At 38.8% G+C, this 27612-nt stretch overlaps 2 protein-coding genes and 1 long non-coding RNA gene across 3 annotated transcripts; all 3 read right to left on the bottom strand.

The window, feature by feature from the left end:
• Positions 1–2700: 2700 nt before the first annotated feature.
• LOC110871898 (probable inactive purple acid phosphatase 1) lies at positions 2701–17385 on the bottom strand. The gene is made up of 13 exons (XM_022120654.2): positions 17255–17385; positions 8944–9123; positions 8040–8131; positions 7137–7203; positions 6718–6840; positions 6535–6627; positions 6303–6432; positions 6066–6147; positions 5470–5602; positions 5162–5367; positions 4507–4632; positions 3963–4272; positions 2701–3196 (listed from the first exon to the last, which is right to left on the bottom strand). The coding sequence occupies exons 1-13, from the start codon at positions 17255–17257 to the stop codon at positions 2891–2893; spliced, it is 1851 nt and encodes a 616-aa protein (XP_021976346.1). The 5' UTR covers positions 17258–17385; the 3' UTR covers positions 2701–2890.
• A 1080-nt stretch (positions 17386–18465) lies between these two features.
• Positions 18466–20953, bottom strand: LOC110871901 (pentatricopeptide repeat-containing protein At1g69290). The gene has a single exon (XM_022120657.2). The coding sequence runs from the start codon at positions 20785–20787 to the stop codon at positions 18814–18816; it is 1974 nt and encodes a 657-aa protein (XP_021976349.2). The 5' UTR covers positions 20788–20953; the 3' UTR covers positions 18466–18813.
• A 3616-nt stretch (positions 20954–24569) lies between these two features.
• Positions 24570–27454, bottom strand: LOC110871902. Its single transcript, XR_004864606.1, has 2 exons — positions 27299–27454; positions 24570–26227 (listed from the first exon to the last, which is right to left on the bottom strand). It is a non-coding gene; the product is annotated as an uncharacterized LOC110871902 (long non-coding RNA).
• Positions 27455–27612: the final 158 nt, after the last annotated feature.

Below are 27612 nucleotides of genomic sequence, written 5' to 3'. Positions count from 1 at the left end.
TTTAACAGAATTGTGAATACTGAGTGACATCTGGCTTTTTATTGGGGGAAGGCAGGAAATGATTTTTTAGGACACGTGTAATCAGATCATTAGAGGTTGAGTAACCGTTTGGTGGCATCAAATTCTTATATTTAAAAGAGTATAAAGGAGCTTAACCTAGCTTTGTTGTCAAAATGGTGGTAGCGTCTTTAAGAACTCTAGGGATCAACTTTGGGCCAAAGTGGTGGAAGCTATACATGGGGAGGACAAACAACACTTTTATCCCATGTAAAAAGTGGATCTTGGGTGTGTGGAAAGTTATAACTCAAGTGGATTAGAAATTCTTAAAGTACGACGTGCGGTTTCAGGAGTGTTTTGAGTGTTTGGTATTGGGAATTCTGTGCAGTTCTGGAACGACTTATGGGTTGATGGAGGCAGGTTACGTGACCAATTCCCAACAGTTTTCGATTGTACCAGGAAGAAGTTGGGTTTGGTGAACGAACATTATAAAATGCTTAGGGGAGCAATGATTTGGTATTGTTCTAAGATTGGGTATATTACTCCACAAGAGCCGATCAACACCATTAAACCATCAAATATGGATCACTCAACAAATAAAATGTCAAACTATCGGTTGTTAGTCTTCCAATTCCTACTTCTTGAAGAAAAAATGTCTCAAAACATTAAAATCACTTAATTCATCAAACTAAAAGTTAAAAACCCGTTTCATCAACGCAAAGTTAAAAATTTTCTAGACCACGTATTTTAATCTCTGAAATGTAACAAACTCTTAATGGGTACATTACAGATCATGCCAATGAAGAAGATCACACGAAATGCATGGTAAAGTGACCACCAATCAAAATAGAGATGTCAATATCAAATTAGTTATGCCTCAATGGGCCCATGTCTCCTTAGATAAAATGGAACTTCTTTGTATGTTATGGAACTCCATAGAAAGGTATAGATATTTCCATGAAACTTTTTAAAGTATATACTTGAAAGAATTGTATAGAACTCTTTAGAATTGAACTCTTAGTTGAAAGAATTATATAGAACTCTTTAGAATTGAACTCTTTAAGATTTGAGTTGTCACTACCATATTTTTACCTCACAATTTTTTCCCGCTCAAACCCTTATCATTATTCAATTAAAGAAATGCATTTATAAGGTTTCCTAAAAATGTCATTGTCTAAAAAGAAGAAAAAAAATGGAAAATGATGAATGAAATAGGCATTAACCGTTACACAATTTTTTTTGAAGAGATACTATAATGTTGATGTGACCAAAAATGCTCCTTAAGGGGCATTATCCGTTACGTATGGTCTTAGAAGATGTTTTATATAGGTATACGAGTTATTTAATTATTTAAATACATTGTTATCTAAGTTTTCAAATTAAATAACACTAAACACATAATGTTAATCAATATCACATCTAACCAACAATATTGGTCATAATTAATATCCATGGTATTAATCAACAATAAAAGATTTAGGACTCATTTAGTACGATAATTATAAATAATCTTGGTTAATTGTGATAATCATAATAAATATTTGTGCTATACGATAATCCATCACTGAAAAACATTAAAAAAATATATGACTATATTTAATTGTGATAAAATTATGATCAATATTAATTTATAACCATCTAATCAGGTTATAAATTATAAAAGTAATTTTACATATATTTAATTCATGTATTAGAATACATAGGATTTATTATATAGTTTAAATTGTTCAACCCGTGTAATACACGGGGAACTAACCTAGTAGAAGTAATATAACGATTGTAATACTAAGGAAAATAGTAATTAATTAATTATTTAAATGTTATGAAATAGTTTACATGGTTATCTAGTTGGTATGTAAAATTCCAAATTCAACAAGTATTTTGTTTTGGTAGAATTTCTTGTTCCACAAAGCTTCGTTTCTTTCATCTCTTTACTAATTTGAGAATGGTCACTAAATCCGTTGACGATCATGTGTTAAAAGGGAGCTATTAGTTGAAGAATGGATGATCAAGTTACCAAATCGTTTGAAGAACTATCTATTGAAGAATGGTCTTTACTTCATCACGTTGTTCAAAGTAAGCGAGGGAGATCGGTTGAAAAGCGAGGAAGATCGGTTGAAAAGCGAGTGAGTTCTATTAAACATGAGTATGAGGTGAAAGAGGTGAAAAAAACTCTAACTAGTATACTACAAATACTATAGAGGGGAATAGTGTCACACAACTGCTTGACAATTCCCCATTGGTCTGGCAAAATCGTAATTTATCCCTGTTTAAATTTACTTGCCATTGGTTTTGTTTTTTTCCCTCTTGGTTTTGTTTTTTTCCCTCCGAGCCAAATAACGATTTTGCGCTCCGTTCATATTTACAGTTTTGTCATCGTTTTTGTTTTTTTCCCTATCAAACTACGATTTTGCGCACAGTGTAAACTTATAGTCATGCCATCGTTTTAACATATTATTTTGACAAAACTATGGTAGTGTTTTGTTTTATTTGGTTGACTCGATGTAATTTTTATTCGTGCTGCCTGGCACACGCTCATTTGCCCTGAAAAATTACAATTTTGTTCCCAGTTTAAAATTATAGTTTTTCTATCGTTTTAGTATTTTTTTTTTTAGCAAAAGTATGGTAATCTTTTGTTTTAATTGGTTGACTCGATGTAATTTTTTTGAGATCATGTTATCAGTAGTATGTACAAGTAACCGAAACACAAACGTACATGTTATGGGAGAGAAATATTTGACTTAGTGCCCCGCAACGCGGGCGGGGCAAAGACTAGTAACATACAACACTTAACTAAAGGTCACAGGCTCCCATCTATTAACCATGATCACATTAAACTATGGATTCTACAAACTATTACGTTACATAGCCACTTCACAAACCACTGTAATCTTCAAGATGCAAGGGTTGTACTCGAGCAACTATCGACTGTACACGCTAAAATGTCTCTATAATCCCGGGAAATCGTGAAAGAATCATAAACTTTCCCGTCTCTGCTCTTTTGGTACTCGAACAAGAGCGTAGAATGATCAAACGCAGTAAGTTTTAAGAACCCATAATCGTAGTCTCTAAAGATGCTCCAAGTAGTTTGAAACGGTGCAAACGGGGTGAGGTCCGCCCCACCTCCACCAGCCACCACATGTATTGTACCATTCAAACTGCCTTTGTAATGGTTCTTCTCATCATTCATGCATATATTCTGAATCAACACAATATAATCACAAGCATATTGTTAGTTTTGAGAATATATAAAACTAGATATTGGGGGTGTGGCGTGCTGCAACACTTGGTTTTAAAAAGCGTGAGACGCTCTAAGGCGATTAAGGCCCGTACGCCGAAACGTGAGGCGTGTGCTTCATGTATGCGAGGCGTTGCTCTATATACAACCAAAAGTTGTGTTTTTCCGATTGCTTCGCGCCTTTGGAGCACTTTTTAAAACCAGGTTTAAACATAGTTACAATTTGTAAGAGTAAAATGCCAAAATTGTCCCTAAGGTTTGGGCACTTTTGCTTGTTCCATCCAAAATAAGAATTGACGTTTCGTTTTTGTTGTCATTTTCATCCAAATCACTAAGTCGGTTAAAATGTATCGTTTACTCATGGACGATTTTGGCAACAAAAAGGAGTTAACGATATATTTTAATTGAGTTACTGATTTGGATGGAAATGACAACAAATATGAAACGTCAAGGGTCCAGTTACAAAAAAAAATTCTTATTTTGGATGGAACAAGTTGAATATGTGTTTTAATTGTAAAAAAACATTTTTGACCAGAAATTTTAAAATCTTTTACAAACACTTTGTTTAATATGATTACAAAAATGATGTTTGAAATCATAGGGCGACTATAGACTAATTTGATCCGTTTCCTTTCTAGTTTTATTCTTTATGTTACTTGTTTGACCCGTTAGAGATGAAACATAACCCGACCAAAACGGGACGAAGTTGCCATCTCAATAAACATACCTCATAAAGCGGACACGTCCGTTCATAATTGTGTGCATGACCATAAACGGCTATATCGACTTTATATTTTTGCCAAAGCTTTTGAAGGCTATCTCTGCCCATTGGTTCTCCAAACGAACCTTCAACCACGTAAAATAAAGAAGAAGAATATCCCAATACGCGATGTGCAATGAATATTAGCCAAGGCTGCTTTTGTCTATCCACCGATGCGAAACATTGCTCGATGAAATTGTACTGCTCGGTTCCTTCTCTCCAGTCATGCTCGGAGTCAGCAATGCAGAACCTAAACATGCCGTAGTCCGTAGAATACCTGAAATAAAACAAAGTCAAAGTCAAAGTCAAAGTCAAAGTCAGTTTTCTTGAACCTAAACATGCATTAGTGGAAGTACACAAATTGTAAAATAAAGTCAAAGTCAAAGTCAAAGTCAGTTTTCTTGAACCTAAACATGCATTAGTGGAAGTACACAAATTGATACATAAACTACGACGTTCAAGATGATGAACTGTAAAAAGATTAGCTAGTTGATAACGGCTTATAACATACCAGAATTTATCTTTATTAACCGTTGGAACTTGAAACATAGTTTGAGCAACAACACCGCATTCTCCTCCCGAATCGTTGTTCTCGTAAAAAGATCCTGAGTTGGGCCAGTCACGTTCATGATTACCGCTACAAAGTAAAGATTTTAAATTGATTGCGCAAGATCAACATATTATAAATAAACCCTCTCTAGAAATAAGAGGTAAAACTTGAGCATGACTTCAATCCATATAAACAATATTAAAAAAATAGAGTAAATTGCCATTTTAGTCCCTGAGGTTTGGTCCAAATTGCCATCTTAGTCCAAATAGTTTTTTTCTCTCCTCTGGCCCCTGACTTTTCCATTTTCTTGCCATTTTGATCACATTGCCTAACTCAGTCTAAAAATCTGGTTATAACCAGGGGTATTTTTGGCATAACTGTTGTGTAGTGATAACCAGGGGTAGTTTACAACATAATTTATAAACCTCATAATAATGTAATGCCAAAATTACCCCTGATTATAACCTGGTTTTTAGACTAAGTTAGGCAATGTGATCAAAATGGCAAGAAAAAGGAAAAGTCAGGGACCCAGAGGAGAAAAAAAAACTATTTGGACTAAAATGGCAATTTGGACAAAAACTCAGGGACTAAAATGGCAATTTACTCAAAAAAATACCTAGCAATCATATAAGGTACAACTGAGGCAATTGGTTCTATCTGAGAAGTAAACTGATCCCATTGTGAAAGATAACCATTTGCATAACAAATATCTCCAATATGGAAAACGATATCGATGTTTTCCATGTCATCAATGAGTTGTTTTGTAGTGTTGAGGGACCCGGGTTGGAAATTATTATATTCGTTAGAGCCATCCGCCTCATCCTGCATTTTGTTCACATCGATACAGAAAATAATAAATTTTATATAAATTATAGACATCCACAAAAGTAAATAAAAATCGATGTTTGAATGATAAATTAATACCTTTCCCATATCACCGAAAATTATAACACGTTGTAGAGAGTCTTGGCCTGGATACGGAGATGATTTAAACTGGTACATCCGGCTCCAGATGATTGTACCATTCAACAATTTGTGTCCTAGCTTGTAGGTATACCTACATAAACATGATCACAGATTTCATAAAAATACATCTGAACATGAATAATTCATTAAAAAGATTGTTAATAAAGTTAATGAGTGAATTTCAAGGATTGTCCTTTATCTTTATACTCATTTTCAGGCGTTGTCCTTTATGTTCAAAATTGACGAGTTTTGTCCTTTGTGTTTTCATATCATACACGTTTTGTCCTTTAGGCCTAACCCAGTTAGTTTTTTCAGTTAAATTTGGTCATGTGCTTTGCACATGAGGGCATTTTTGAAAATGAAAAAACTAACTGGGTTAGGCCTAAAGGACAAAACGTGTATGATATGAAAACACAAAGGACAGAACTCGTCAATTTTGAACATAAAGGATAGCGCCTGAAAATTGGTATAAAGATAAAGGACAATCCTTGAAATTCACTCTAAAGTTAATCTCGTGTTCATTAAAGATATTTTCTAGCATATGTGTAACATACACTTGATTTGGCCATAAGTCTTTCAAGAAGCTAGTATGAATATAACCAGGATCACGCCAACCCACGGTTCTTGCTGGTGAACCTGCATACACATCACACATTTATAGTACAATAAAATGTTGCCAATAAAAAATGATACATAATCAGTGTTTCATAATAAGCGAATGTTTCACACATTTTAACTTTATGAGACTTATGAGTTATGTTTTTTGAAAAGAAAAATGATCGCTTACACACCACACATGCTACGTCGGTCAAAAGTCAAAGTTCCGGCGGAAGAACGCCTCTGGTCACCACCTATCTTACCCCATTCGACAAAAGGTTCCGCTTCATTGATTCCATATCCACTTGTCCATGTTACAGTCATCTGAAAATCATGTCAAAATTGCCCATAGTTACATGTATAAGTGTGTATGTATAATTATATACTAATGAAAAAAATAAAAACGATGAAAAATGTGAAACTCACTTCATCCCACATCTTTCCTTGAGCTAACCTAGGGTAAACTGGTGCATTTGGGTTCTCGAAAGCAACTGTATTTGAAACTGCCACCAGAGTTGGCTGTCAACATATAGTCAGAATATTGTAAACGCAAATTTACACTACAAAACGTAGAAAATAAAATAAAATAAGTAAAAATCTAGAAGTTACAGTTGATAATCCTCCTGTGAATAATGCAAAGGCGAAGTCGGATCTTTGGTTGATCAATTGAAGCTTTAATGATGCTTCTCCTGTAACCTTGTAATTAGGATTCGTGTAATTTGCATATTGATACTGCAAAATAAGTTGCATAATTAGCCAATAACTTTAAAACTGATATAAAACTAAAACTTAAAGCCAGCTAGTACCCATGTCACCAGGGGCGGAACCAGAGGGGAGTCAAGAGGGTCCGTTGACCCTCCGGTCACCGAGACTTTTTGAATTTTTATTTATAAATTTTGAGTTTTTGAAGAACAAACTTAGAGATGGACCCCCTAATTTGAACCAGTGTAGAATATAAGCTTATGATGACCCCCTAACTAAATCGTTCTGGTTCCGCCACTACATGTCACAAATGTAAATAAACAAACCTTAATAGGTGCAGAGCACAGATACGGAGGGCTAAATCTTGAATTTTCCGGAAGGCAGGTAGAATCGCTGAAAACGATAATATAACATGGATTAAATATGAGTGTTGTAAGAATCACTAGGCGCTAGTCGGCCGGTGAGGTACCGACTAGCGATGAATTAGGATTAATCGGATTGGGATTTTATATGTAATTTTAAGTTTTATGTGTATTGTATATACACACACATTTTTATGTGTATTTTTTTTAGAGTAAACTTCCGTTTTGCTCCCTGTGGTTTGGTCATTTTAACGGTTTTGCTCCAATAGTTTAAAAATAGCCATTTTCCTCCCTGATTTTTCTAACTTATCTTCATTTTGCTCCCAGCCTCTAACTCCATTAGGGAGCAAACTGGCGACAAACTCGAAAGATCAGGGAGGAAAATGGCTATTTTTAAACTATTGGAGCAAAACCGTTAAAATGACCAAACCACAAGGAGCAAAACGGAAGTTTACTCTTTTTTTAAGTAGACATGTTTTAACAAATGTGTCTGACCCATATTTTGCAGTAGATAGGATTATTTGTCGTACAAGTTTTGGCCGGAATTTAGAGATTTTGGGCCGGAATATGGCTGGAATCACTAAACTGCCAACGAATTTTGGCCAATTAGGACCAGATTTGACCACTGTTGACCGCCTAGCGATTAATTAGCCAATTAGATGAAACTGAGGACTAGCGATTAATCAGAGGCTAGGCGGGATTTTTACAACCATGTTAAATATGCATGTGAGTCCCAGATCCCAATTGCGCGATGCGACAAATGAATAAATACCCACGAAATGGTAACGAATCGAAATGAATTAAACAAATGGTCTTTAAATCTTTTAGCTTGAAATAATGAAGTAAACGAAGAAACATAAAAATAACCTGAAATTGGCAGGGGAGAATACTCCAATCCAATCATCAATTGAGGGGTTCAGATTACTTATATACACAGTCACCCATTCAGAATTTTGGTCCTAAAAAAACAACAGAAGCATCATAAGCTTGTATCACATCTATTTTAAACATTATTTAAGCGCGTGGCAAGAATAATCAAGATTCAATCATAGCTCACACTGATATAAAAAAAGGCAAATTGGATTTAAATAATCCGAACTGGCTGTTTTTGGCCAATAATAATCCCTTTATTCCCGACAGTGGTCCCACATTTTTCATTTTGTTTGTATAACGGTCCGCCGTTATAAAAACATAACGAAGTTAAGTTTTTTTTTTCCAAATTACAAACCCATGTTTTAGGGCTTTTGATCGAGCCGGGGATTTCACTGGAAGCAGTCTCTCTATCCTACGGGGTAGAGGTAAGGCTGTTTACATCTTACCCTCCTCAGACCCTACCTTAGCTTTGCTATTGGTGAGATTTACTGAGTATGATGATGATGATGATCAGAACGAGGATACGATTTGATTGATGTAAAATTTACCTCGAAACAGTGCTCCAAACGACGAAAACGGTGCTTCAATCCGGGTGTTTAAACTTCCAATTAACAAAAATCAAGCCGTTTTGAGCACTATTTCGAGATAAGTTTTACATCAATCGACCCGTATCCTCGTTCTAATCAAAAGCCCTAAAACATCGGTTTGTAATTTGGGAAAAAACTTAACTCCGTTAATTTATTTTTAACAGCGGACCATTATACAAACAAAAACAAAACGTTTGGACCACTTTTGCGAATAAACTCAGTTGGGATTATTATTGGCCAAAACAGCCGGTTCGGATTATTTAAATCCAATTTGCCAAACATAAATGCTATAAGTATCATGTATGGCATACTTTTGATCCTAAGATTGCAGGAGAAGCTTTCACATAAGCAGCATCACTTAGAGCAAATGTGACTTGATGTATGCCAATTTTTGCAAAAGGATGATCTCCATGTGATGTCACCTCTTCTAGGTTTAACAGAACCAAACACCCTACTACCAAAGTCAACCCTAGAGCTTGAATCATCTCTCCCTGTATATATGAAATTGATATTGAACCAGAATTATATGATTATTATTAGCAAATAGCTAAAAAAATGGTGAAAATTGTAGGAACCGTTCGCGTAATTAAATAAAATAAAACAAATTTTATTAATAAGATTACAATATAAAGAAATAAGAAAGCTGAACTACTATTACTATTACAACTGAAATAAGCAAAATACAAGAATGGGGTAGAAACAGAGGGGCTGAGTCACGTGTTCAACACGCTTCCCTTAAAACAAATTCCGAGTCTCCCAAGAGTACTCGTTTTGTTTCCCAGGGTACAACAGCCGGAGCAGTAGTACTGCCGGAGTTCGCCTACAACCCGAAGGTTACCTTGAAAGCTGCAAGAAAATTCTGGAGAGAAAGTTTAGATGCTGTTGTGTTGCTGGTGTCCTTCTGAAGTGGGTATGGAGCTGTATTTATACAGCTCCTAGGTTGAAACAGTCAAAATGAATTAAATGAGAGGTTTAAATTGCATTAAACGTCTTCAATGCAATTTAATACGTCATTTAATTCTCAGTCAAAGCCTATTAACTCGTCAGTTACGAAGCTGGACTGAAACTGCCCTGTCATTCAATGCTGGAAGCTTCTGCGCGCGCGCCCATGCGCGGTGCGCCATGCGGCCTCTTGGCTCACTGCCGTGCGGCGTGCGGCCTCTTGGCTCACTGCCGTGCGCCGTGCGGCCTCTTGGCTCACTGCCGTGCGCCGTGCGGCGGTGCAGCTCAAGTCCGTCCATGCGGCGGTGCGGCGTGCGCCACGTCACCTGTGAGTCTATACGTGCGCGCCACACAGTCGCGCCGTATTGGCTCACTCTGGTGCGCCGCACACGGCACAGTAGGACCCATGCACCATGCTCCCAACCGCGCGCCTCGTGTACCCGCGCGCGCATGCGCATGACTGCCACGTCATGCGCCGCATCACCTACCACTTGGTCCTTGCAACCCTTGTGCTTCACCACGCGCGCGCGGTCAAAAATACAAAGGCGGCTCTCAAGCAGGCGAAGTGCAAAGTGCGCCATCAAAGCGCCACATTGCGCCTCATCGCCCACGCCACGCGCGCGCGCGCGCGCGAGCGTGTGCGAGTGCGAGTTAGGGTGCTCCGCACCCTTCGCGAGGACACTAGTGTGTGCTTCCATGAAACAATAAGGATGGAGAGTTCCACCTTAAATACCCATTTAAGTTCCATCTCTCCTCCTATGTGGGACAAGGTGCTACTTTCCCTTTAGTTTCAACATTGAATGTTCCAAACACCCAACTTTGAGCATCGATATCTCATTCATCTTAGCTCGGTTTTGGACGTGGTTTAGTTCGTTGCGAAGCTCTTCCAACATAGAACACAAACCCATAAATAAATACATAAAACCCGCTCATTTTATTATATTTATTTCTAGTCCAAAATAGGAAAAAGTCATTTTCCTATATTTGTGAAAATGCTATTTTCACTTATTTTCCAACAATCCCCCACATGAAAAATGCTATTTTCATCAAATTTCCAACAATCCCCCACATGTATGGAAATGGATCTTTTCCTTACACTTTTCAACGATAAACTTCGACAGTTGAGTATTGCAAGATAGGTAGGTTGAAGCCTTTGAACCTTCTTTTGTGAAACGCACTTAGCTTACTAGCGGTGTGTAGACGCGATGTCCTTGAACATACCCCCATTTGTGTAAACGACAATACACTTCACACAATACTCTCCCTGGTTTGGCCAACTCCTCATTGTCGTGTCCTATTATGGTCCTGGAACACTAGCCTGGTTCTGCGAGAGCTCTAGGATTTGCGCACCCCACAAATCCATTTGAAGCGACCCCACTTCTCTCTAACATAGGTGATTCCCATGAATCATTAAAAGCATCATGGTTATTTGATTTCCCGAAATCATTAACCTTAATATGCTTAACCTCACTTCATGTCACTGATTGGAATGGACTAGGAAGTATATGTAACTCCCTTTTATTTAGTTTGGGGTACTCCCCCACAGTGACTCCGTTTTGGTAATATGATTAAGTTGTCCTATTGAACTTAGATCTTGGGATCTCCAGTCAACTAAGTTAGGTTTCCCTCATATTCCCATTTTCCACGGGCTTTAGTCCCATTCCTCTTGACGACGTTTCTACTAACTCTCTGCTTAAGCCTTTTGTAAACGGGTCCGCAATGTTATCCGCTGATCTCACATAATCAATTGTGATAACACCCGTTGAGAGTAGTTGTCGTATCGTGTTATGTCTACGTCGCATATGCCTTGATCTGCCATTGTACATCAAGCTTTGAGCTCTACCAATCGCTGATTGGCTATCACAATGTACACATATGGCTGGCAAAGGCTTTGGCCATCTTGGAATATCTTCCACGAATTGACGTAGCCATTCCGCCTCCTCGCCTGACTTATCCAAGGCGATAAATTCAGATTCCATTGTGGATCTCGCTATGACCGTTTGCTTAGAAGACTTCCAAGCAATAGCAGCTCCTCCAAGTGTAAACACGTAACCACTTGTTGATTTGGAATCTTTATTATCCGATATCCAGTTTGCATCAGTGTATCCTTCGATCACTGCTGGTTGTCGGGTATAATGCAGTCCATAGTCTCTTGTGTATCGTATGTATCTAAGCACCCTCGTGATAGCCTTCCAATGATCCGTGCACGGATTGCTGGTGTATCTACTTAGCCTACTCACCGCGTAAGCCAAGTCGGGTCTAGTACATGTCATTAGATACATTAGACTGCCTATAATTCTTGAATACTCTAACTGAGCAACTCCAACTCCTTTATTCTTCTTGAGATGTTGGGAGGTATCAACTGGAGTTCGAGCGACACTCGTATCTCCCGAGTTGAATTTTTCAAGAATTTTATCCACATAGTGAGATTGACTTAACACAAGACCTTCTTGGGTTCTTATGATCTTTACTCCAAGAATCACATCCGCTAAACCCATGTCTTTCATGTCAAATCTCGCTTTCAACATGCTTTTAGTAGCTTTGATAATTTTATCATTACTCCCAATGATAAGCATATCGTCTACATAAAGGCATAAGATGACATAACCTTCATTTGTGTCTTTGAAATAAACACATTTGTCGCACTCATTTATTTTGAAACCATTGTCAATCATGACATGATCAAACTTTTGGTGCCATTGTTTTGGTGCTTGCTTCAAGCCATACAAAGACTTGACGAGTTTACATACTTTACCCTCTTGACCTGGGGCGGAGAAACCTTCAGGTTGCTCCATGTAAATTTCTTCTTCTAAATCGCCATTTAGAAATGCGGTTTTAACGTCCATTTGGTGAACTTCCAAATTTCTTAAAGCCGCTATAGCAAGAACCAATCTAATCGAGGTTATGCGCGTCACAGGCGAGTAGGTATCAAAGTAATCTAGACCTTCCTTTTGTCTAAATCCTTTAATCACCAACCTAGCCTTGTACTTATCAATACTTCCATCAGTTTTCATCTTCCTTTTGAATATCCAACGATATCCAAGTGGTTTGCAACCAGGTGGAAGATGTACTAACTCCCAAGTATGATTTTGCAATATAGAATCTATTTCATTTCTTATTGCTTCTTTCCATTGAGGTCCTTCTGAAGAGGAAACCGCTTCGCGATATGTATTGGGCTCGCCCTCCACCATATAGCTAACGAAGTCTGGACCGAAGGATTTTTCAACCCTTGGCCTTTTACTTCGCCTACGATCGCTTTCTTCAACCTCAGGTTGTTCATGTGTCTTATCATGAACCACCTCATCAACTGGTGTAGATGAACTTTCACCTACTTCAAAATTAGGTGTTGATGACGTTGCATGTGTTTGTCTTCTCAAAGGAAACACATTTTCAAAGTAAGACACAACGTTAGAATTCACCTCCATAATAGTGTTTACGTGTACATCAGGATTCTTGGACTCATGTACAAGAAAGCGATGTGCACTACTTTGATGTGCATACCCAATAAATATGCAATCAATAGTTTTGGGTCCTATCCTAAGAGCCTTAGGAGGTGGTACAGTCACCTTTGCTAGGCACCCCCACACTTTCAAGTATTTGTATGAAGGTTTCTTCCTTTTCCATAACTCATATGGAGTTTCGTCTCTCTTTTTGAGTGGTATCCTGTTCAAAAGATAATTAGCCGAGAGAATGGCTTCCCCCCACAGTTCGTGGCTCACCCCAGAACTTATCAACATGGCGTTCATCATTTCTTTCAATGTGCGGTTCTTTCGTTCCGCCACGCCATTTGATTGTGGAGAGTAAGGAGGTGTACACTCATGTACTATGCCACTTTTTGCGCATAACTCGGCAAAAGGTGCAACATATTCGCCTCCTCGATCGCTTCGCAAAGCCTTTATCTTCTTTTGAAGTTGATTCTCAACTTCATTTTTATACAAGATAAATTTACTTATTGCTTCATCTTTACTTTTTAGTAAATATACATAGCAATATTTAGTACTATCGTCAATAAACGTGATGAAGTACTTATTTCCACCTCTTGTGGGTACCGCTTTTAAATCACAAATATCAGTGTGAATTAAATCAAGGGGTTCGGTTATTCGTTCAACCGATTTTGATGATGTTCTTGTAAGTTTGGATTCAACGCATGTTTCACATTTATAGTGTGAATCAATATGGAATGTTGGTATACAATTTAAATTGATTAAACGGCGTATTGAATTAAAATTTACGTGACCTAATCTACCATGCCATTTATTCGATTCAGAAAACTCAAGCATATAAGTAGAAGTAGTAGCAATTTTATTCATGTTCTTGACAGCCATTACATTCAATTTGAACATTCCATTTTGGGCATAACCCTTGCCTACATACGTTCCTCGTTTAGTTAGTACAAATTGATCGCTCTCAAAAACTAAACGAAATCCAAACTTGTTAAGCAACCATCCCGAGACTAGATTTTTGCGCAAGTCTGGGACATACAACACGTTGCTTAGAGTGAGCTCCTTCCCCGAAGTCCACTTCAAGATCACCGTTCCTTCACCCATGATGTCAGCGGTGGCTGCATTTCCCATATACAGCTTCTCTTCTCCAGAAAGCGCCTTGAAGGTGGTAAAGAGACTTTTGTCTGCACAAACGTGACGGGTCGCACCCGTATCAACCCACCAACCTTTTGGAGTATTGGTCACCGTATTGACCTCATCCATCATTGCGCTTTTGTCGGAAATCATTGCCACCAAAGGCATTCCGTCTTCATCCACCATGTGCGCACGCTCACGCTTTGGTTTCTTGCATTGGTTAGCCCGATGCCCCGGCTCGTCACAGTTGTAACAAGTCCCTTGGAACGTTTGAGGTTTCTTTTTCACAACCCCTTTCTTCGGTCCAAGGTTGCTAGCCTTTGCTTTCCCTTTCCCTTTGTCCTTTTTCCCCTTTCCCTTTGTGCCTTTAGAGGATTGCCCATGTTCAACCATGTTTGCACTAGCACTAGGCTGCACAAGGCTGTTTTTTAGGGCGATCCTATTCTCCTCTTCTATACGAAGACGAAGAACAAGGTCCTCCACCGACATTTCCTTCCGCTTGTGTTTAAGATAATTCTTAAAATCCAACCAAGCAGGAGGTAATTTCTCAATCATGGCTGCCACTTGAAATGTCTCGCTAAGTACCATTCCCTCGGCATGGATGTCATTTAGTATAATTTGCAACTCTTGGACTTGGTTCATAACCGGCTTGTTATCAACCATTTTGAAGTCCAAGAAACGGGCGACAACAAATTTCTTTGTTCCCGCATCCTCCGTTTTGTACTTTTTCTCCAAAGACTCCCACAACTCTTTGGAAGTCTTGATATTGTAGTACACATTATACAGTGCATCCGAGAGACCGTTGAGTACATAGCCTCGACATATGAAATCCGAATGCTTCCACGCATCTACCGCGCTCAGAGCCTGAGCGTCGGTCTCCCCTTCCGCAGGTTGGGGAGCGGTTTCCGTCAAGAACCTCGCAAGGTTCATGGTGGTCAAGTAGAAGAACATCTTCTGTTGCCACCGCTTGAAGTGTAGACCCGAGAACTTCTCAGGTCTTTCAGCATGATTTGCCACTGTGGACGCTCCCACAGTGTTGGCAGGGGTTCCAACTACAACATTCGTATTGTTGTTTGAGGTCGACATTCTGAAAAAAATTAAAATTTTAAAGGTTTAGTCAAAAAATTCTGATTTACGCAAAAACCAGAAGTAAACAATTAAATTTTAATTTTTTTTTTTTTTTTTTACCACAAATTTACTGTTTAGGCTTCTAAGTCCAACTTTGAAGACCAAAAACAGAAAATTTTTACTAGTTATAACTTACTGATTGGCTTCTAAGTCCAACTTTGAAGACCAAATCAGAAAGTTTTAGCAAATTTAGGACAAGTTCGAATGTAACCAAAAATAGTTTTCAACCAAAGTCGCTCCTTTGAAGATGAAAACTAAAAAAAAATCTGTTTTTAAAACACAAACTGAGTGAAATCAAAACTGGTTTGAATCACAAACAGAATGGTTTTGATTACACGAACGGTTTTAAAAATTTGTTTTAAGATTGTAGGAACCGTTCGCGTAATTAAATAAAATAAAACAAATTTTATTAATAAGATTACAATATAAAGAAATAAGAAAGCTGAACTACTATTACTATTACAACTGAAATAAGCAAAATACAAGAATGGGGTAGAAACAGAGGGGCTGAGTCACGTGTTCAACACGCTTCCCTTAAAACAAATTCCGAGTCTCCCAAGAGTACTCGTTTTGTTTCCCAGGGTACAACAGCCGGAGCAGTAGTACTGCCGGAGTTCGCCTACAACCCGAAGGTTACCTTGAAAGCTGCAAGAAAATTCTGGAGAGAAAGTTTAGATGCTGTTGTGTTGCTGGTGTCCTTCTGAAGTGGGTATGGAGCTGTATTTATACAGCTCCTAGGTTGAAACAGTCAAAATGAATTAAATGAGAGGTTTAAATTGCATTAAACGTCTTCAATGCAATTTAATACGTCATTTAATTCTCAGTCAAAGCCTATTAACTCGTCAGTTACGAAGCTGGACTGAAACTGCCCTGTCATTCAATGCTGGAAGCTTCTGCGCGCGCGCCCATGCGCGGTGCGCCATGCGGCCTCTTGGCTCACTGCCGTGCGGCGTGCGGCCTCTTGGCTCACTGCCGTGCGCCGTGCGGCCTCTTGGCTCACTGCCGTGCGCCGTGCGGCGGTGCAGCTCAAGTCCGTCCATGCGGCGTGCGGCGGTGCAGCTCAAGTCCGTCCATGCGGCGGTGCGGCGTGCGCCACGTCACCTGTGAGTCTATACGTGCGCGCCACACAGTCGCGCCGTATTGGCTCACTCTGGTGCGCCGCACACGGCACAGTAGGACCCATGCACCATGCTCCCAACCGCGCGCCTCGTGTACCCGCGCGCGCATGCGCATGACTGCCACGTCATGCGCCGCATCACCTACCACTTGGTCCTTGCAACCCTTGTGCTTCACCACGCGCGCGCGGTCAAAAATACAAAGGCGGCTCTCAAGCAGGCGAAGTGCAAAGTGCGCCATCAAAGCGCCACATTGCGCCTCATCGCGCGCGCGCGCGCGCGAGCGTGTGCGAGTGCGAGTGCGAGTTAGGGTGCTCCGCACCCTTCGCGAGGACACTAGTGTGTGCTTCCATGAAACAATAAGGATGGAGAGTTCCACCTTAAATACCCATTTAAGTTCCATCTCTCCTCCTATGTGGGACAAGGTGCTACTTTCCCTTTAGTTTCAACATTGAATGTTCCAAACACCCAACTTTGAGCATCGATATCTCATTCATCTTAGCTCGGTTTTGGACGTGGTTTAGTTCGTTGCGAAGCTCTTCCAACATAGAACACAAACCCATAAATAAATACATAAAACCCGCTCATTTTATTATATTTATTTCTAGTCCAAAATAGGAAAAAGTCATTTTCCTATATTTGTGAAAATGCTATTTTCACTTATTTTCCAACAAAAATTGTGTATATATAATATATATGATAGCAATAAAACAGAACAAGAGTTGAAATTTGCAGGCTGATGAGAACAAACCCTAAGAAAATTACCAATCAATTAGCTGTATAAAGCTACTGTTGATATCAATCAAATGAGTGAAAAATAAACAAGTTGAAGTAAGTAATCAAAGAAGAGAGGTGATTACCATGATAGCAGCACAAAAACCTGTGTTGTGTATGATGTGAATAATATGGGTTTAGTGGCATTGTTGCAGCAGCTTGATTCAGTTTTTTGTAGTTGTTATAGAAAGAGAATTATGGGGTATATACCTTTATGCCTCTATTCCCCTTTGTGGTGGCAATTTTGACAAAACAAAAGAGTTTAGACTTGTGTTTAAAAGATCCAAATTCAATTCCTACCATCAGCATTATTTTATGTGGCGTCCGGTGATGGTGATGATGGGAGACTAAGCGAATAAGTGGATATCGCTAGTTCGATCCTTGAACTAAGTCAATTCCTACCACTAAGCGAATAAGTGGATATCGCTAGTTCGATCCTCGAACTGAGCGGGTTTTACCTCACTGCACTGTCGTGCCTTCGGATGAGTGTTCACGGGCTTCGGCCCTAGGTGAGAGTTTCCCCCGGTTCGGAGGCGAGTGTATCCTGATGTGGTGAATTTAGCCAGTAGCCCGTTTGAAGGATTCGTTGGCCGTTCAAAGAGAGTTCCGTGTGCTTTGTTCTGATTGGTTTAAATAATTTCGCATTAATAGATCTTAAAGTAATTGGATCATATATTAAATTATTAATTAACTTGGATGAGTTGACTCGGTGAATAATTGGTGACCCGTAAAACTTGCTAAGAATGAATTCAATTGGGTTAACACCGTTCACCACCATTTTTATTGTCACTCTCCATCATTATCACTGGCGGTCATAAAAGCAAATATGTTAGGTACTTAGTTTAATACCTTTTTTCTTGCTAAGAATGAACTCAATTGGGTCAATTCGGATCCATTTTGGTTGGAACCCATTTTGTCACGAATCAAGCTAATTTTTTTTTTCTTTTTAAACGGCTCAAAGTTTTTACTCTAAACATATTTTGATCGGTTTTGCACGGCTTAACATGTAAGGCGAAGAAATTCAAAAAAAACTTCACTTAAACAGGGTTGACAGTGAAAATATATCTTTGAGTCTTCAGCCCCTATTTTACAGTGAAAAGATTTTTATTTTTTTTTTGTTTAACAGACGTTTGCCAACACCTAGCCCAATGGTCATCAAATACTAGCAAATCAAAGCCAGCCATGTCACCCCAGCCCCCCGCCCCATGTCAGGCTCAATTCGCACACCAACGGGGCAACGACATGGCCAACGCTAGCCGGGTGTGGTCTAGCTAGCGTTAAATGCATTATTACAAAAGGTGAAACAACTTGACACATATTATTAAAATACATAAAACATTATTACAAAACTTTTAATCAAATTTAACACAAAACTATTTTGCCTAATCAAAGTATAACAAAATGGTGCTTAAGGGTCGAACCGACCCGACCACTTTTAACACCTTCCATTTGACCTCTAAACTGATGTTATAAGTGTTTATTTATACATCTATCTCGACTTCCATCCATCGTTGTTTGTCATGAAGCGACAACTTTTAAGGTTTTTTTTTATTAGCAATTTCATTCCAATCACCAGGGCAAATTACATAAGTATAGCAGGTAGACGAGCAACAAACTGCGCCGCCATCCCTTTTAAGGTTACACGTCAACTGTTTAAACCGGCCCAATTTTTGAAAGCGATAAGAGCTTCCATTTTCTTAATGCTTCTCTTTCTCAATTTTGCAACTTTAAGCTTCTTATGATTCTCCATAAACACTTGTTTATACCTCCATTTATCTACAAATATCTTCATCTCTTGAGATTTCTCCACAACTTGCATAACTGCATCAAAGAAACCGCCTTTCACTAACGCGTAAAGAAAAGCATCGACCAAACCATGATCCAGTTTAAAACTCTTTTCACCGTCAAACCTCAACCTTTTCTTAACGTCATTCCACATCATCAAAACGCTAAAGTAATTCCCTGCGGTCATGTACCCGTTAACTAAAGAAAGATACGTTTGCTCAGTCGGTTCAAACTGAAGAAAAACCATTCTTCTAAACGTCCGCCTAGCGTCTTCTAACCGACCCGCTTTACAAAACGCATGAATAATCGAATTCCAATCGTGGGTCCCGATTTTCACTCTCGGGTCTTCGACTACTTCGTCTAAAAAAGCCGCCATAAGTTCGGGTCGATGGTTTTCGGTCAAACCCGTCATTATTGTTAAATAACTCCCCATTAGTTCGGGTATTCTCGCTTCTCTCATGTCTCGAAAAAGAGATAATGCCGACTGAAAATCTTGGCTTGACATAGAAACGTCTATTAGAGCATCAAAGGTGCTAACGTCAAGATCTAGCCCTAAACCGCACACTTCGGATACCAATTGTGCAGCTTCCGCTGTTCTTTGTTCTTTACCGTAAGCCTTTAATATTGACACGTAAACTCCAAGCCCAACAGAGCCGCCTTGAGCATTCATTTCGTCAAGAACACTATGCGCCTTTTCTAATAACCCAAGATTCACACACGCGTTTATAATACCGTAACCAACAGACGTTTCAACTTTTACCGTTTTAGATTCTAACTTTTGAGCTTCAAGTATCAAACTTGCTAAACCTTTAACGCTTCCATGCTCGAGATACCCTTTCACTATCTCACCGTACGTTTCTTCATGCAAATTTAAACCGTTACCATTTACCGCTCTTAGATTTTGCAATATGGTAGTTGAAACCGATTCAAGATTACCTGATTTCACATACCCGCTAACCATTTTACTAACGAACAAACTTTTATCAGAAAAACCGAACCTACTCACCAAATCTTCTAATTCCGTTATCTTCTTTTCGAGTCCTTTAATCGCATACAAATACGCAAGCCAACCGAAACTCGTCTCGTCAGGGCGAACACCCAACAAAGACATCGTCTCAAGCACCTTCTGCGCATCCGTAACCGATTCAAGTTCACAACAACAACCCTCCAACGCCGCATTACACGCCGCCAAATCCGGCCGCAACAACTCCAACTTTTCCTCCTTCGCAACCCGACAACTCTCATTAAAAACCTCAAAAAAATCACAAAACCTCCCTGTTTTCCTACTAATCTCCACAAGAACCTCACCCCACATCCCAAAAGGAACAAAAAACCTGTTCTTGAACATACACTTAACCAAAGCAAAAGCAGGCGCACCATTTGTTGCAACCTTCATTGAATTCAAGAACATTTCAACCGTCTTATGATCTAACATTTCAGGGTTTTTCTCTAACACAAACATTAAAGTGGCAAAAGCCCTTTTGAGATTGTGGGTGTCTTTATTTACTGAACATAAATGAGTGATCAATGAGTTGATTAAAAGCTTACTTGGTAACATTGATGAGGATGAAATGGATTTGAAGCATTTCCATGCTTCATCTGTGTTGTTTTTGTTGAGGGATTGTTGGAGAGTGGATTCGAGATTTGGGAGTTGTTGGGTGTTTGAGAGGGTGTGTTTTGGGGTTTGGATTTGGGGATTTGGGGGTTGTTTTGATTGGGGTTTTCTTATGGAAAAGATTGAGGGTTGGAGGAAGGAGTATAGAGAAGGGGGAGATGGGGTTTCTGGTTCGGTTGAGAAGTGTCGGAGTAATGGGAAGACTCGTCTTCTCCACATGGTTGCGTTGCAAGATGAGATACAGAGGAACCCACGAACAAGGTCTGAACTTGCTACACAGGGGCACCTTGAGACAACCGAACCAAATTGGTTTGTTTGGCAATCATCAATCGAATCCGAACCTGATCGGTAAACCTGAAACCCGACATATTTAGGATAATCGGGCATGAAACCTAGTATAGGGTTATTTTTTGTTTTATTGGATTGGATTATTTTGGTTTTATTCACAAGTTTGGGATGAGTATGAGATTTAGTAATATATTCGTTTACAGACCCAATTACCCGATAATGTATCCCCATTTATCCGACTATATTTTTCTTTATATATTGTAAAAATATATTTGTTTGTCAAAGAAAGCATGTAACCCTACCATTCGGGTTTATGGTTGACCATTGTCATCCCCATTTACAAGCTGAGCCAAGTCAAGTCAGTTCGTTTACGACCGAGTCGATTTTAAGTAGGCTAGTTTCAAGCAAGTTATTTCTGAGTGAGATTCGAGCTATTTGAACAACTCTAGCACAATAGGATTATTACTTGAGTATCGGTTCCACCAGTTGATTTATTGTGGGAAGACATTTTACAAGAATATAAAAAGAAATCAAGAATCTTTAATACAATATAAATAACCCCCACTATTCCCACATTTCTATATCTTATCTCCATAGAATGGTAAAGATCTATTTCATTACCTCGCCCATTTCATTACCCAATGCCAAACACTTAAGAATAGACTAAAATATAAAATAATTTTGGGCATAACTTAAGCAAGCCAAACAAGATGTACGGAGCCGGGCCAAGCCAAGGCTAACTCAAACTCGTTTCGAGCTTTTCTCAAACGAGTTTTAAGCAATCTTCGAGTTTTATCTTAAAAAACCTTAAATATTAGACTTTTTTACGATCTAAAACCATCCCTAGCAGACAGTAGATGTGGGTGTGGTCACCCTTTACCCCTTCAATTGTGGTTACAAATACTCCATCCTCTCCACGCCCTACTAGCACTGTACCCACACCCCTTCCACGCCTAAAAGTTGCAAAAGTGATGCTGTCACACCCCAACCGATGGCGGAATCATCGGGGCGCGATACTAGGCGAATCAGATTGCTCAAGAGAATCCATAACAACTATAATGCAACAGTATTTATTACATTCGTTATCCCATACTAACAATCAATACAATCACATAAGTTATCACATATTTCTTGTCCTCTCGAACAATACAAATCCGACAACCTAGATTTTAGGTGAGTTTCTAGACTTCCTAGCTTGATTTGATGTAAACTGCGACTAAACCTGCAACATACGTTAAAACAATGTCAATACAAAAGTATTGGCGAGTATACAAGTATTGATAGAGTAACGTAAATAGTTAAAAGTGCTGCGAATTACCAAATACATAAACGAGATACCTCAACATACATGCATACAAGACCGATACTACCAGCTAAGTCTCTTGAGCTGCGATTGCGATTGCTATTCATCCTAACTAGACCCTGTCGGGTTCTATAGTACTATACTAGTTAAGGCGGGACCTTGCGAGTATAAGTCCTAACACATATGTAACTAGCATCACGTGTAAATATGCATAATAATTATTCGCAATTGATAAACAATTTGATTTGAATAATTCGTTTTGATAAGTTCGATTTAATATGAACATATGTTACACCCAAAATGCGATAAAAAAAGGGGTTCGAGTATACTCACAGTCGGTGTTCAGCAAGTAAACACAACTTGATTGGATTGAAGAGAGCGCGTCTGAGATTAGCCTGATTACAGATTGATAGAGTAAGCGATGAACGATGCGTAAAACGGCGCAAAGTACCAAGTGTCAGATGGTAATCCGATCGGATGGCCAGTCGATCGGATGACAATCCGTTCGGATGGTCATCCGATCGGGTGACCATTCGATTGGATTGTCATCTCGTTTGGTAAGGATGTGTTTGTGTATGATGGCTTTGAAGTATCTCTACCCTTCAGGTCGATCGATCGAATGGCGGTTCGATCGGGTAACAATCCGATTGGTGGGATACTTAGTGAGAACAAGTTCACCGCAGAGTTGTCACTCGATCGGATAGCAATCCGATCGAGTGGCAATCCGTTAGTTACTGATAAGCTTTGAACATGTTGAAAATTGTTTAAGTGTTGAGGTCCAAACGTCACATGGTCGGATGGTCGTTCAATCGGATGGCAATTCGATCGGACGACAATTCGTTCAACGTTCAGCCCTTTGAATAATCCAATAAAAGTTTAAGTATGGAACCAAGTGTAAGCCGATCTGATGGCTGTTCGATCGGATGGCAATCCGATCGGACGACAATCCGATCGGACGGCAATCCGTCCCGACGGCCTAATCGTCTTGACACTTGATTGTTTTGATAGTTTTGCAGTCTGGATCGAGGTGGTGTGATAACGTGCTAAACAACAGAAACCCCATCTTGACCTAAGTGACCCTATCGAACAGGAAACACCCTAGTCCGATCAGTCAACGGTTCGAGAATGCCGTTTATGTTTAACCCGAAATCGGTAGTCTCTTTGATAGAATTCAGATCTCGATCCGACACATCACTAAGAAGGAATGGAAGATCAGAACGAGCTCCGATTCTATCGGTTTTGAGTGCATTGAGTGTAAAAGAGTTGAAAGAAAGTTGGGAAAACCATCTTTCAATCCTTTTAATTATGAATATGTGTAGATCTTTGCGAAAACATTGTTTAATCTTGTGGAAATCCTTCAGATCTGAGTTGTTTTTGGTGGAATTAGGCCAATACTTGAAGTTCATAAGGACTCCATGATGACATCATCCTAGAACACCTCAAATCAATTGATTTCACGGTTAAAAGTTAAGATTTAAGAGAGAGAATGATGAAGAAGTGTGTGAAGATCGTAGAAGTACAAGATTTAGGTTGAAAACTTACAAGAATCGCGAGAAATCGAGAGAAAATAACCCCAAGGCGTGCTGGCCGAGTGAGAGCTGTCACATCACTTTAACAGTGATGTGACAAGGCTGTTTATAGGTGAAGAGGAGAAAGGTGATGGAGTGCCATGGATCGGATGGCAATCCGATCGGGTGACACCTTGATCGGATGGCAATCCGATCAGATAGCCATTCGATCGGTTGGTCATCCGATCGAGGGCATCCGGCGAGTTGCATTTCGACGTTTCGTTAATCATTGTGATAGTTTGGTTACACATTTTCTTACCCACATTCATATATTTATCATAATTAGGCACCAAGGGTCATATAAATATCCACACTTCAAAGTCTGCGATGCGATAATCGAGTTGCGCGTTTCGAATATGCGTTGCGTTACGACACATCACGGCTATCGAGGAGGGTAGAATGGGTCCTCACTCAACGTCATCGTGAGTGTTAGTACGTGCGATGTGATGTGTTATAGCGATAAAGTATGAGTAATATGCGAAAATACTGCGAAGTAGCGATGTATTCAATATAGCTACATTATAATCCGAATCTCCGGTGCTAGGCGTAACGAGTATAACGAGTAGTAAAAACGTACGAACATGCGGGTTGTTACAGATGCCGCAACGTAAGACCATACGGTGTGGAGGGGCCTGAAAAGTTGACGTTATTCGACACGTAGAGGACACATCAGCACGCGCCAGAAACGTGGCGTGGTGCCAAAATGGGTGGTGCAGGAAGAGACGGGGAAAAGTAACATTATTCGACACGTCACACACTTTTTTTTTGCTACATTATACTTAAAAATGATATAAAATCTATTTAATTTAAAAAACAAATATAGTAATGTAACACCCGTTAAGTTAATTTAAGGTTTAATGAATCTTATTCGAAAACAATCATGTAATTACAATTACATATACATCGAAAATACGGGTTTACTAAAACTTTTACAAATCATAAGTTATTCTACATCACGTAGTTGAATTCGTTGTTTAAAATTTACAACATAGCAAAGTGCGGAAGCGTGTATCTATAGTGTGTTCGGTTCTTCGTTGAGCTTGATCGTCTTCCGGCATCCCAAAGTGTACCTACATTTCATAAACATGAAATGCTTTAGTCTTACGGGGTTTAAATCATGTCCAAACGAGTACGGGAAACAATTGATGTTCAAAAGAAAAACAAGGACTTGAAAAATAATCTCCACCGTAACTTACGGTGGCACCGTAAGTTACGGTGGCCCCTGAGTTCATACTCTTCTACCGTACAACAGTAGGTTACCACCGTAACCATATCAGCTCCACCGTAACTTACGGTGGCACCGTAAGTTACGGTGGGCCCTGTATGCAACTTTTCCATTTTGCCGTAATTTGACACGAAATCTTTCGTATCTTTCAAACCGCTTATCCGTTTGACTTACCGTTTCTTCCTGCATGTTTAAAATTTGATTCTCCATCATATAGTGTTAAAATCCGATATCCGGCTTGATAAAATTTAAGACTTTCAAGTCTTCGGCTTAATACTCTTTTACCAAAATTTGACCCGTTTGTGATTTTATCAAACATACAAGTTTGTTCGACCCTTATTTCTCACCAACCTATTAAATTCAATAATGTCTAACATATTAGGTTCCGATTATAGAATTATATACCTTCTTTAATCCATTTCACCCATGTGCTTATTTTGACCCGTTTGAGGTATTTACGCATTTTAGTCTAGAACTTGTGCTTTTCTTTTGACGCCACAAAAGTCCATGTCTAATTAACTACAAATATTCCACCACAACTATTTTGTGGCGGATTTAACATAATGAATCCCTTTTTCCCAAATTTACCCATTGGTTGATCATTTTACGCAAATGACCGTCTTTGAGCATTTGACCCACGAATATGAATCACTATACGACGAAGGACTTTCGCTAAATATTTGACCAAAAATTGTATGTTTAACCAAAAGCATATTTAAACGTACCTGGCTCGGGTCAAGGTATTGACCCGTTTACATAACTTTTGCTTTAAAGCTTTCTAGTTTAAGCAACGCATACTTATGTTATTTCCTGTGATTACAAAACTCAACAAGCGATTGTCAAATGTAATTGTCAAATGGCGCTAACAACACCATTTGATCCATTTAGTCTAATTTGCCATTTATCCATATGAGATGGTACTTAGTTACCATTTCATCCCTTTAAACCTAACCCGGTTTTCCTTTAACTTGTTTTACTTAAAACCGTTTTTATTTGTTCGTCATTACATGACTAATTTACCTTTTTACTCCTTTTACCATGATTCATGATTTCTTACCATTTTCCCTTGTTCCGACTCTCATTGAATCGTGTCGGAACATTGTATACCAACACTTAGTAGCATTCATATGCAATACTTGAAATTAAGTAATTTTGCAAGCAATGTAAAGGGGCGTAAGCTCCACTTACCTCGCATCCGAATATGCTTTTCTTCTCGTACTTGATTCGTTTGACCGCTTCTATCCCAAGCCTCCACCTAGCTCGTTAGGCGACAAACTATCATCATTTACAAGGTGGTTAGATTAGTCATTTCAATTCACGACTATTCCACCTTACGTATTTTCTATGTCGAAACTACTATTTGACTTTATCATTGGTTGGTTTGACTTTTAAAAGTCAATTGACTTACCAACATATTCATATGCACATTTGGTTCTTTGAACTCATTTAGGCATATTTCATCCGAACTCTTAACAAAAAAATCAATTTTTACATACTAACTAGTAAGCCGCGATTTCATTTAGGCATTTCATATCAATGAAAATTGGCTGTTTTTGGTGACTTGTTTAACCTGTTTACAAGTCCTCAAAAATTATGATTTTTTTATGTGGCGTACCTCTCGGAGGGTTAGCCCTTGAGTTAAAATTTCAAGATCTAACTCTTTACCAAAAATTCGTGAAAATTCATTTACTAAGCTGCAATCAGATTCGTCACTTCTGACTGCAGCTTACGGAAAAATTCATTTAAAATTCCTCGTTTATCCGATTGACGAAATTCCAATTGGCGATTTTTCTAATCACTTAGCACTTTCTACAGTACAAATTTGAGATCATAACTCAATTCCTAAATTGAGTTATGACATTCGTAGTGGGCTGCAAATTCTGCCAGAAAACGCAGCTTGAACCTTTGATACGGAAAAATTCATAAAACGCTCAATTTTCGTCGAAAAAATGCGATTCCAGTGGGGTTTTAAAGATATTTCCTGGAATTACATTTTAGACTCAAGAAACACATGATTTTATCAGGTTTTGTCCAGGTTACAGCCAATACAAATCGGCTGTAAATTCTGATCAAGAATCGTTTGAATTCAGCTTTCAGTTTAAGCTTGTTCTTGATATCATAACACTATTCTTTTGAAATCAAAACCCTAAAAACATCTCATACATGAATTTAGTATCAACAAAGACTTGAGCTAAGCATGATTTCAACATATACTTGTCTAGAGTTTACTCCTAGACACTACTATGTTCCTATTCTATCCATATAACAAACATGCAACCATAAATTTCAGATTCTTATGTAAATTTCCAGATTTGAGTTGGAACAAAAGTGGAAATTTTGACATACCTTATGATCCTTTCACTGAAGTGATCACTAATCCAAGCTTAGATTTCAATTTGGAGTCGATTTGGCTTCTCAATTGCTTGATTTTTGCTGGCTAGGGTTTGGGCATGGAACCCCCTGGCTCTCCTGCGATTCACGACCAAAACACACACTTAAAGTGTGTGTTTTGGTGTTAGATATTTTATTTAATACAAACTTGCTTCAAGTTTGTCATCTTTGGTCCCTATACTTTAACAAGTTACATGTAGTGTGTTTTTAACAAATTGTCTTATCACTATAAGACTTATGACTAACTAGGTCATTTATTCCCAGTTACT

The sequence above is a fragment of the Helianthus annuus genome, chromosome 8 (genome assembly GCF_002127325.2).
Source record: "Helianthus annuus cultivar XRQ/B chromosome 8, HanXRQr2.0-SUNRISE, whole genome shotgun sequence".
NCBI classification, from domain to species: Eukaryota; Viridiplantae; Streptophyta; class Magnoliopsida; order Asterales; family Asteraceae; genus Helianthus; species Helianthus annuus.
The sequence above is the reverse complement of the archived record's forward strand: the minus strand, read 5'-3'. Positions and strand labels throughout refer to the sequence as shown.

What these genes read in the sequence shown, in the direction of transcription:
- LOC110871898 (XM_022120654.2), bottom strand. An exon ending in TCACAGGAGGATTATCAACT is followed by an intron (nt 6,628 to 6,717) that starts GTAACTTCTAGA and finishes ATATGTTGACAG; the next exon opens with CCAACTCTGGTGGCAGTTTC. An exon ending in AAGGAAAGATGTGGGATGAA is followed by an intron (nt 6,433 to 6,534) that starts GTGAGTTTCACA and finishes CATGATTTTCAG; the next exon opens with ATGACTGTAACATGGACAAG.
- LOC110871901 (XM_022120657.2), bottom strand. Translation starts at nt 20,787, where the DNA reads ATGTGGAGAAGACGAGTCTTCCCATTACTCCGACACTTCTCAACCGAA.